Source organism: Sceloporus occidentalis, unplaced genomic scaffold (genome assembly GCF_023333645.1).
Source record: "Sceloporus occidentalis isolate IW3139 unplaced genomic scaffold, rSceOcc1.0.p SCAF_96, whole genome shotgun sequence".
In the NCBI taxonomy this organism is placed as follows: Eukaryota; Metazoa; Chordata; class Lepidosauria; order Squamata; family Phrynosomatidae; genus Sceloporus; species Sceloporus occidentalis.
In genome coordinates, this window is record NW_028317076.1 from 2,764,063 (window position 1) to 2,776,183 (window position 12,121).

Consider the following 12,121-nt stretch of genomic DNA (forward strand, 5'->3'; position numbering starts at 1 on the left):
AATGGAGTTCCTGCCTGTTTGGCAGCCAGGCTGCAGCCATCTCTGACTACCTTGGGGCCTTGTATGACAGGTCATTCTGTCACATATCTCCCCTTTTAAAAAGAAGACTGAACTGGGGCCAGACCCCAACCGGGTCTGCATCCAGTTCAGTCTGGGAGCACAGCTCCGTCGCTCCTAGAGTTGTGGATGCAGGGGGCTGGCAAGAGGCACCTGTCCCACTAACCAGTCTTGGGGTGCACTTAGAGGCTGGGGAGTTTGGGTCCCAGACAAGGACAACAGTCCCACTCGCCAGGGCAGGGAGACAGGGTCCATAATCTGTGGGTAGCAGGCTTGCTTTCAGTCCTCTCCAGGGGCCCCAGTGATGGACAGTTCCGTCACACACTCCATCACATATCTCCTTTTTCTGGGGGACACTGATGTCTGATAAGACCCCACACGGTTTGACTCCAAACTCAGTATGTATATCCGGACCACCACTGCCAGCCACAAATTGGTACTCCCCAAAACAATTTAACAAAGGACCAATACTCACCCAGCCGCACTCTGCTTCTCCCAAATAGTGTAACTGCCGCTGGGGAGAAGGGCCAAATGTGCCTTCTCCCTGGAGTCCTCTCAGCCGCTGGTGAGAAAACAGAGAGGCTGGGGTCCCTTCCATATGGGGTTCTGGGCTGACTGCCCGCCACCTCTGGGGACTGCAGGTGGCGACCGTAGTCCAATCCACCTGCATGGTACAAATGTTTGTATGATCCTCGGCGAGGGGAGGAAAGCCACATGCATCCCCTCCTGTATACTCCATCTGCTGGGGAGAGATGTCGATCTGCCTCTCTCCCATTGCCAACACTTCTGCTGGGGATACAGGATCCATAGAAATCACTGCCTCTGGGCAACATTGGGGGGGGGTAAAGCCAATGGAGCTGGGGTCACAGAGGGGAGCGGGCAGAGGCCAGCGGCACTCTGCCCCGAGGGCAGCGCTTCAGTCCACAATCAGCCCACAAGTCGGGCAGGTAACAGGGCACATCTGCGTGAATCCCTTCCCTGAACTCCCGGATCTCCTCGCACCGATATTTCGATGTGCTCCCAAATTCTCGGTCCTCTTGTAGGCTTTCCATTATCAATCCCGGGCCGCCAAAGTCATCGCCCTCTGGCATGTAGTCATCCTTCAGCTCTGGACACCACTGCACGGCCTGCCAATACAGGGCCCAGTATCCACAATCCACAGTCATTTAAAGTGGAAGCAACTTCTCCAACTCAGCCACCAAGTCCTCTTGGGGCTGTTCTCCCAGGTACTGCATTCGCCAATCTAGTTGTAGCACGTACCATTCTTTGGAAGATGGGAGGACTATTCCCCGGACACCCTGGTCCACTCTGAGAGCCTCCATCCAGGCATTTATGTAACTGGCGACTCTGCTGCGCACCAACACGTCCTATAGTGCTGGACCCATCTTTAGCTTGCTGCTGGTATACCCGCTGGTACTCCGCTGGGACGTTTGCAAGGAGGATCCCACCTCTGCCGCCAATGTAACGGGTTCACCAATAGAGCTGTAGTAACTCCCAGAGATCACCCACATGTAACCTCCTGTTGTCCCCGGAATCACTTCAGGCACCAGTCAGCATGCGCACCTTGGAACCCTGCTATGTGTACCCAATAAGTAGACACAACTACCTTGAATTGAGTACAGCAGGAATGAACGGTTTATTGTTGTAAAACATAGACTCATATAGCCACGGAACGTTATTAACATAAATCAACATTGATAAACAGGTACATGTAGAAAACCCAACCTTTAATCCCCTTTAGCTACTGAATATCCCCCTGGCAGCCATCCTGTTAACGGGATTAGTTTACACAATGGAGTTCCTGCCTGTTTGGCAGCCAGGATGGAGCCATCTCTGACTACCTTGGGGCCTTGTATGACAGGTCATTCTGTCACACTGCCCTGTTAGAAAGTTGCACAGCATAAAGAATTCTCCTGTATAGACTTTATTTTCACAATGGCTTGAGAATGGTCTACCACATGGCCATTATTTGGTACCATTTCAAACAAATATACATAATCATTGTTTAACACATAGCCCCAAAATTCTAATACTTTTGTGGGAAAACTCCCAATTCTCCTACCTCTTTATAATGCCCAAAGATCATTCTGTAAAGTATATAGCTCCCTCTTCCCACAGTCATTCGTAGGTGCGCAGTGTTATGGAGAGTCTTTTTGGGTAAACATCCTGGCTAGAGCTTGAGGTCTACAAAAGGATGCAGGGGTCATGTTTCCAGTGACACAACATCATACCTCAGGGCTCCCCTGGCAGTATGTTTCAAGGCAAGTGTTGCATGCTTTTCCAAATCTGCTTTTGGGTAAAGTGTCATTAAAATATCATGTACTGTAGTAAATTTTTAGTATTCTAAACAGGGTTCAAATATTGACAAGGAAGGTTGAGCAAGCCCAGTGCCTCACTAGGAAACATTGATCTGGGAAAGTACATGAGTTTAAAATAACTTTAATGAGGCACACAATTATGTTGTCCCGGGAATCAGAGTGGATGATGAACTAAAGGATTTGTTCATTTGTTACTGCATAGAAGCAATGAAAGACTTGGCTTACAGACCTGTAAGCAGTTGAATTAAATTTAAGTAAGACACTTGGGACATTGTTAACCTGCATGGAAAGCTTTGTTTTTGAAAGTATTAAAATATATTATTATTATATTTTATTTATAAAGCGCCAACAGATTCCGCAGCGTTGTACAAGATGAAACTTTTACAGATAACGACAAGTACAATACAGCAATTGACATACAGATACAAGAGGAATCTAAATTACATTTTTATCCTAATTAAAAACTCAAATTACTGATGATCTGTAACTTGTGTGTAAATATTTAATCATATGACATATTATGAAAATGTCGTAAGTATTAAAAAATGGAAACTAATTTACGCAGCCAGTATAGAGATGCAAACATGGTGGCAAAAAAGGAATGGGTGAAAACTAGTGAAATTCATCACAAGAAAATGCTGCAAGCCCCACCTCGCGTACATCATTTTAATTATGTGTATTTATGTTTGTAGGAATCCCTTTGTAAAAGAATATCATACTCCTCTACTCACACTTATCTATGTTTCAGCTACCATATACTCATCCTATAGTTCTAACCATTGCAATGCCACTCACTGTTAATTTAAAGTTATTCATCTGTACAAAACTATATATATGACACAAGACATATATTAACATCTTGCATGTATGTATAATAAATTAGTTGTGTATTTTGTTTAATTTGTAACTTTTTTTTCTATGCAGACTTGGACTGAAACAGTTACATCTCCAAGCAAGGTTAGTAGTAGTAAGGGTTGCCAACATTCCGCAAGAACATGCTCCTTGCCTTAACTTTCACTTTTCCATTTAAAATGTAATTGATGGCTGTGAAGTTTAATGCTTGGTAATGTATCTCATTACTACTACATCAATCAAGATATCAGTAACAATTTTAAATTGGGAACTATTTCATTATTTTAAATCCAGTGAGAACATTAATCTTATGTTGGTTAAACCCTGAAATTATTAGAATATAATGTACATTTATTGAAATACCGTTATCGATATGCTTATGTATGTTGTTAGACCTAGGATAGGGCAGGCCTTGAGTCTTGCATGAGAACTAGAAATCAGAAAACAGGACAGACCGAGATGATTGGATGAGCGGAGAGACTGGGTGGGGGTGTATTTAGAGATGAGTAAGTAGTGGAACTGCGATGAACAGCTTTGAAGGTAAGAGTCTGATTTTTGAAAGGAATCCTGAAGCGCACAGGCAGCCAGTGAAGTTACTGTGCGTGTTGGGGGCCTAACTGTACATTGGGCAGGGGGCCTCAGAATTTTTAAGACCCAGGCCTTAAGCATGTACTGAGCCCCAAGATTTTTTAAGGTGGCCCTGGTAAAATGTAGCAGGGCGTGTACTTTAGAGTACACTGTGTGAAGCAAGATAGCAAGACAATAAATCATTCCATGTCCTTGGAAATATTAACAATTCAAGAGCTGTACTATATGGAGTCTATTGTTTGCAACTAAACCAGTCCTTTAGGAACCCTAACAAGTCTGTAGCTTAAAAGTGTTCCTGGTTAGGTTAAATAGAGTTCATCCAGGGATTTTCTCCCTTACAAAAAAAATACTGCAGTTTTTCTGAAGTAATACTGCAGTTTTTTGGTCATGAAAAAACTGCAATACTGCACTTTTACTGCAGTATTACTGCACATTTACTGCAGTTTTACTGCATTTGTACTTCACTGTACTGCAGTTGTACTGCAGTTATTTTTGTACGGAAGTACAAATTCAATAAAGCTACAGTACTTTGAAGTACAACTGTAGGTTTGCAATATAAAAAAAAATAGCAGTAAATGTGCAGTAATACTGCAGTAAAAGTGCAGTATTGCAGTTTTTCATGTCAAAAAAACTGCAGTATTACTTCAGAAAAAACTGCAGTAATTTTTCGTAAGGGCTGTATTGTTTGCTAGTTGAAAAGATCACCATATGGGTGTTACTGCTGCTATGTATAGAAAACATAATAAAAAAAAATAGCAGTAAATGTGCAGTAATACTGCAGTAAAAGTGCAGTATTGCAGTTTTTCATGTCAAAAAAACTGCAGTATTACTTCAGAAAAAACTGCAGTAATTTTTCGTAAGGGCTGTATTGTTTGCTAGTTGAAAAGATCACCATATGGGTGTTACTGCTGCTATGTATAGAAAACATATAGAAGATAGCTGTGGACAGTATGACACAGAGCAGAGATTAAAGATCAATGCTTTAATTCCTACAGCTTGACTTTATAGGTCAGCCTGTATGTCTTAGAACAATGCCATACCTACACCTCTCCTTCTCATGATGTTGCACACATGTCATCTTCAGTCCATGCCCAAAATAGAATTTACCACAATTAAACACATAAAAGAATATAACAAAGTACAAGAGGGAAAAACAGGGGTGTAGATAGAAACCACAGGGCCCTGGTGCGAAAATTGCCCCGGGCCTCCACAACACCAAGCAACACATGTCCCACAGTGCCGCCTTTGCCCCAAACAGCTTGTTAGTGCCTTTTGTCGCAAGTGTCTTATCAGTGCCATCCTAAACCCCAAACAGCCTGTTTGTGCCATCTTTGCCCCAGCTTGTCAGTGCCCCTAAATAGCTTATCTGTGCCATCTATGCCCCAAAAAGCTTATCTGTGCCATTTTTGCCCCAAACAACTGGTCTGTGCCATCAATACCCTCAAACGGCTTGTCTGTGCCTCCTTGGTCCAGTAGATCTTTTCTGCTGTGAAGTTCTTGGTTACTCAGTTATGATTTTGAAAGCTGCAGCTTCACATAAAATCCTACATCTTTTTTCCCCTTTTAAACGGAGTAGGTTGGGGGTTTTTTTTACACTTTTTTTACCTAAGGTTAAACTATGGTTAACCATTACTCCTCACTTCTTTAGGAAGCATTGAACAACAAGTGTTAACCTTTCATTTGTTGTTATTAGTTGGAGATGAAGGAGTTTTTCCATTGGCCCAATGTGTCATTTGAATTACATCTAATCACAAGTTAATATGCGCATATACAGAATTCTAATAACCTTTGGCCATAAGAGGAGCAGTAGTTTCATATTATATAGTATCACATATGCTGTAATGATGTAATAATGTTTTAGTTCGCTACTGAATTTTCTCAGCATAACATTTGTAATCATTATCACTATCTCTGCGGGTGGTAGATTTAATTTAGTCTCAGCACTTGCAAATCCTAAAAATATCCTGTTAGCTTTGCTCAACCACCCCCTCTTCACATTTGCACATTAGTGTTCATTTAATTGACATGTGGAATTAACTTTGTTGTCAATTACATTTCCAGTATTAAAAAGAAACGTACATACCCAAGAAACACATTGCAGTGTTGTTACGTATAGTTAGCCGTGGTGTAAAAAATTGTGCCACAAATTATGGACATGACTAATACAGTATACTGTGTACACTGGTTTGGTATTCAATTTGTTAATTTGAGTTAAAAAATAAAAGAATCAATGCAAGAAAACAAAAGTAGGACATTAGAAATACAGGCTTCTGAAATACAGAATTCTGACAGCCTGTATTTACTTTCATGCTAAGAAAATGCATAAGAAACAGTATTGTATACTCTTACATTTGACTTGGCCAACTTGAACAACAGCACATAATTTTATGAAAGGCAAGATGCTGTTAACTTGACTCAAGTCAAGTTTCATTTTAATAGTGATAGTCTCTTGTCTATTTCAGTGGCGTTCTCGCCAGCAGTCATGTTGGTCTTTGAGTTCGGCAGTCCTATTACATTTAATGGTGTTAAAAGTACGTTAACCCCTACCTCTTCCTCTGGAGTCTAGTTTACATTGTAGAGATGGAACCTTCTTACACCCTAAGTCAATTTAAGTTGAATTACCGTATTGGCTCGGATATAGGCCGCCCCCGTATATAGGCCGCACCCTAAAAGTTTGGTGCTTTTTTAAAGAAAAAGTTTTTTTCTTTAAAAAAGCACCAAAAAAAAAATGCTGCAACTCTGTCAACCCCCCCCCGAGATATGCTGCCACTGTCCCCCCCCCGAGATATGCTGCCACTGTCCCCCCCCCGAGATATGCTGCCACTGTCCTCCTCCCCCCCGAGATATGCTGCCACTCTGCTCCCCCCCGATTTACCAGAGGAGACTCCCGGGTTTCTTGCGGGGCCGGCGGGGGACATCTACGCAATACGCGTACACAACTTCCGGTGCCGGCACTCAGCTGATTTGCCGGCGCCGGAAGTTGTATACGCGTATTGCGTAGATGTCCCCCGCCGGCCCCGCAAGACACCTGGGAGTCTCCTCTGGTAAGTCTTGGGGGCAGAGGTAAAACGCATTGTGCGGACGGTCACCGGCTGCGGTGATGCGGGTAAACAACCTCCGCACACGGTGACCATCCGCACGATGCGCTTAGACAACCTGCCGTGCCGGCACCCCCCCCCCCCCCGTGGAAAGTGCTGGGAGGGGAGGCTGCCTAAGCGTATCGGGGAGTAGGATGCAGGTCCCCTACACCGCTGCGGGGGATCTAGGCCGCACCCCCACTTTAAAGACTTAAAGTGGGGGAAAAAAGTGCGGCCTATATTCGAGCCAATACGGTACTTTGAATAGACAAGTTTTATACTTCTCATAGCAACTCACTGTAAACCTGCATTTAACATTCAAAAATTTTAAAATTATGTTTTGTTATTCACATAAGCAGTTCCCTCAAAGTCTTCATTTTAAATCGTTGTTTTTTATTTTTTTTATTTCAGACAAAACCCCGTCTCCAAAGAGGAGGAAGCTCAGCATCGTTGCACAACAGTCTAATGAGGAACAGTATCTTCCAGCTAATGATACATACACTTGATCCTCTTTCTGAAGGTAATTATCCTTTCTTCCAGTATGTATGAATTCTCACCACATCTATGCTCTCTTTATTGAGAATCTTCTAGACAATGTTATAACATGTTTTATATTTTTTTTCATGTTTACTGTAAAGTGTATGGCCTATACCATACTGGCAGGTCATTATGAGAAAATTCTTATTAATAAGTGAACAGATTGAGGATTAGGTATAAGAAGGGGATATGGTTTATTATCGTAGCAACCAAATGAATTAGAATTAGTACTGATTGCAATGTTTCATTGGTTGCTATAGGAGTATGGCCACTTTTGAAATCTTAAACTATTTATACATACTATTACTGTCATTGACTTTTAAATTCATGTTAGTACAAACATGTTTACTTATTTTTATACTAAAAACTGTAATTGAAAATTACATGTCTTTCATGCTTATGTGGTATTCCTTGAAGATCTGACTTAACTCTAGGTTTTTTACTGGCCTAAAATATACTCAAGAGACATGTCTCTTGAATTAGGACTATTTTTTAAGATTAATTAGTACAAAATTGTAATACGTTATAAACTAATGCCATATTAGGAGACTGCCCTATGAAATCTTTATTTGGATAGGTACATTTTATTACATTCAATTATATTATGTCAGTTTTTGTTCACTAAAATTTAGCAAGTTTCTCTTAGAAGAATAGTGAGCCTGTTATGAAGGAACCTGAATTGTTCTGTAAGCAAAATTGAAGTACACTAAACACTATTTGTAGGCAGGTAATTATCATGTCTGGGAACTCTCTGGATGAGACGCTGATTCACTTGGTCACACTGGCTGACCCCAGCACTTTCCACAGGGCAGGGGAGACACATTTTTCCACACCCATTCCCATCCATTTTCTTCCATACTCCCAGACAATTAAGTCTTAGCAAGGGCCGGCCCTGCCCTTATTGGTTGCTAGCTCCAACCACTACATGTCTGACCGCACTCATGTATGTGTCTAGCTCTGTCCCCTCACAGTGCCACTCCCTCAGAAGAGTAGTCTGACTTGGGCAGTATCAAGGTTTGGTAATCGTGTCAGGCTTTTGTCACTGGTTATTAGGATCAATAGAGGACACTATTTTCAGACCACATATATGTTTTCTGCTCCTCGGTACTTCCCTGATGTGTTTACAGAATTTATCTGTTCAGGTGCATCAGCTCATTTACTCAAATACAAACATTATCTGTGCTCTCCCCTGGTGGCTGACTTCAGTATTACAGGCAGCACCGAAGCCTATAAAAAAGATATGGGTGTCAACATCTACAACATTTTTGTACCTTGTAAAATCTACATTGATTCAGTTTTCCCGTAAAGATATTTAGATTGTCTCTTCCATTCAAGCATTTTTCCCATCAGGAAAAATAAGCAGACTAGATGAGCTGAATGGCTTTTATCTAACGTCAAATGTTTCTATGTAATATGAATGCTTTTCAGCCAGTAAAGGTGATTGTTTTATGTAGTGATTTCCTGAAATATCTATAAGTTATCAAAGATGCTAGACTTGCATGTATATAGGGATAGATAAACAGACCTACACATCTTATGTTGACATCTATTTTTTATTCTCTTATTTTTGTGTCATATATTGTTGAGGTATATAAAAAGATATGTAAATATTTGGTAAATTTTGTAAAAAAATAATATAATTCAATTTTTGGTAGTGACAGCTTAATTAGTGGTGCAAATTATGGGTGTTTGTTAGTACATTTTGAGAATAGTTGGTAATTATATTGGCATGTCTGCAGTGTGGTATTGAGTAAGCTGAATGTGTATGCCATATTTTTGCAATGTGTTTGCCACTGTACGTATATAGGGTTAATGTGGTTTCCACTGCTAAAATGACACTAAAATGTAATTTTAGCAGTGGAAACGGCATTTCTGGCTTTAGTTGTAAAGATATTTTCTGAGGTAAAGTCACTCTGAAAAGAAATGGAATGTTTCTGATTGTGTACCCCAATGTTTCTGCTGGTGCATAACACTAATTCCAACAATAACATTAGGACTGGTACTCTTATAGCAACCGGTTCAAAATGAGAATTAAAAAAGTTTTTGTTAATTGTTAAATACTCAACGTTGTTGATACTGTATGACATTTACAAGCTATACTCTGCTCCAAAACGCACAAAGATTTTAAAAACACAATAAGTACATATCTATGCTACATGACAGCAGATTGAAAGGGTTGTGCTGCAGCATGTATGTATATATATATATATATATATATATATTTACGCTATATGGACAAAAGTATTATAAGGACACCTTTTAATTATTAAATTCAGACCCATTGCCACAGGTTTGTGACATCAAGCACCTAGCCATGCAGTCTGCATTTAAAAACATTTGTTAATGGCAAGTGTACTGTTTATCCTGTAAAATGAAGGTGTTCTGCCTGTACGTTGTGTTTTTTGTTACAATGTACCCTGGTCCCATGTACATCTTGATTGGCTATTAAGTGTTTTCCAATGTGCATTATGTCAGTATTGTCAACATGTGAAGACCAATATGTGAAGATCTCAGTAAAACTTTAAGTGGAAAAACATTTGTTAAAACAACAGGTATTTCCAAACAGCTCATTAGTAACAGCTCAGTAAATTCATTGTGTAACTGTGATAGGATTCCACCTTTTGTAATTTGCATCACACAGACGTCCAGCGGCTGCCAGAGAAGGGGATCCAGGAAAAAAAACACCTGCCTGGCAATACGAATTGTTCATCCGTACGCTAAACCCCGATTATCATTAGCACAGGGATGAACAATTCGTATATAATCAGGCCAATATGGTATAAATGAGAGGCTTTGGTTACATGAATCGGCCAAAGAATAATTAACCCGACACTTCGAGGCACACTCTCAATAGCGGGTGGCAGGTGAGCTTAATTATGCTTTCTAGATTATGTGGCCTCCATGGTGACCTTCTGATCATCAGATGGCGTGCAGCTTTAAGATCTGCCCACTCTTTTCCTGGTTTCACCTTATTGCTGTGTGGACATGCCCTTCTCCCTAATTTGTCTATCCTTTCCTAGTGTGGTCCAGTTCTCCCCTCATACCTAGCAAGCTCCCAGATACACTTATAGTTGCCGTGAATACATTCTCCCTAACACCTGTGCTCATACACCCAAGGGTAAAACTGTATCCTCTCCCAGAAACAGTCTGCAGAGAAAACAAAAATGTTGCATGGTCTGGATATTTTTTTTTTTAAGAAAAGCATAACATACAGTGCTATGAATAATAGAATAAACATGAATATTTTAGAGCTTCTTCATCCAAGGCGAAATCTTATTGCATTTTGTAGTTGAGAAGAATTTTTTTCCCTAAGAGGGAAAATATGAAAAATGGCTTAGTGGGGTTTTTTGTTGTTGCTGCCTACTTTTGGCTCAAAAGCAGGAAAGATAGGTATAAGGGTTAAACTTGATTGACCTGGGTCTTTTTTCCACCTAAATTACTTTACTATATTCTCAAATTAATATTAAAAAGGGTCAAAATATTTTTTCCATTCCTTTAGTTATTATTAAATCACATGCCAACACTTAATAAAATATTTATTTTCACAACAGGGACTGTCTCCTAATGTGGAAGCCCTAACTAGTTGTGTCATATATGACTATATTGTAGAAATAAAATAGAGAATTAAATATGTATGATTGGAGAATATATTAGTAGCATTGCAGGCTGTTTTTTTCACTCCAGGAGTCCTTCATAGCCTGGTTTTATCTTATTCACTTGTTCTCACTGACCTTTTCGTTTGCACCTTCTACTGCTCTATCCTTGCTATTAAAAATTTATCAGTTCAGTTCTTATTTTTTATATTATTACATGCATAATTGGCTAAATGCTCTTGCAGCTCCCTGCAGATGTAAAACCTCATGGACAACAAATGAAGGAAACCACCAACTGTGAAAACATTCCTTTGCAAATTAAACAAGCGCAATGCGGCTACGATGACACCATCAATGTTAATATCTGATCTAGCTGCATATCATTTATGTAGGTTTTCTAGGTAAGCTATAATTAAAAAGCTGGCTTTTTCTCATTGCAGGCAGTTTCTCATTCTGCTGGTCAAAAAGGGTTAAAGCTTATTAGTGTTTTTTAGTTGTTTAGTAAGAACCAACATATAAATATATATACACTGATCAGCCGTAACATTATGACCACTGACAGATGACGTGAATAACACTGATAATCTTGTTATCATGGCCCCTGTCACTGGGTGGGATATATTAGGGAGCAAGTGAACATTTTGTCCTCAAAGTTGATGTGTTAGAAGCAGCAAAAAGGGGAAAGCGTAAGGATTTGAGTGACTGACAAGGGCCAAATTGTGATGGCTAGACGACTGGGTAAGAGCATCAGTGGGCATTTTGGCTGACAACAGCGGGTGTTCCTGCTCGCATTCCCTGCCCATGTAAAGGGGAAATAGGCAGGGAACGGGGCGTGTCAAGGCCCCGCTCCCGCAACGCGGAGGATTCGAGTGTTGACCCGGAGAATAGGTGCTTCAAACGGAGATCTCTGGGTCAAATTAGTAGAGTTCGTTATATTCAGTTCTTTTTTTTTTTTCTTCCATTAAGATCCAAAGTTTTGTATCATAATTAGGGTCCTGTATCAATATGAGTTTTTAAAAACAAACAAACAAATGAAACAGATGGAAAAAACAAACTTGCCATGAAAATAATCAAAGTAATCGATCTTCACATGCACTTG

General features: G+C 40.3%; 1 protein-coding gene across 1 annotated transcript in view; it reads left to right on the forward strand.

Moving 5' to 3' along the window:
- Positions 1 to 12,121, forward strand: part of LOC149284273 (sodium/potassium/calcium exchanger 2-like) — a 70,063-nt gene that overhangs the window by 34,747 nt on the left and 23,195 nt on the right. Inside the window, exon 2 of the mRNA XM_089496963.1 lies at positions 7,304 to 7,412. Within this exon, the coding sequence (XP_089353089.1) occupies positions 7,304 to 7,412 (109 nt within the window). The remainder of the gene's footprint in view (positions 1 to 7,303; positions 7,413 to 12,121) is intronic.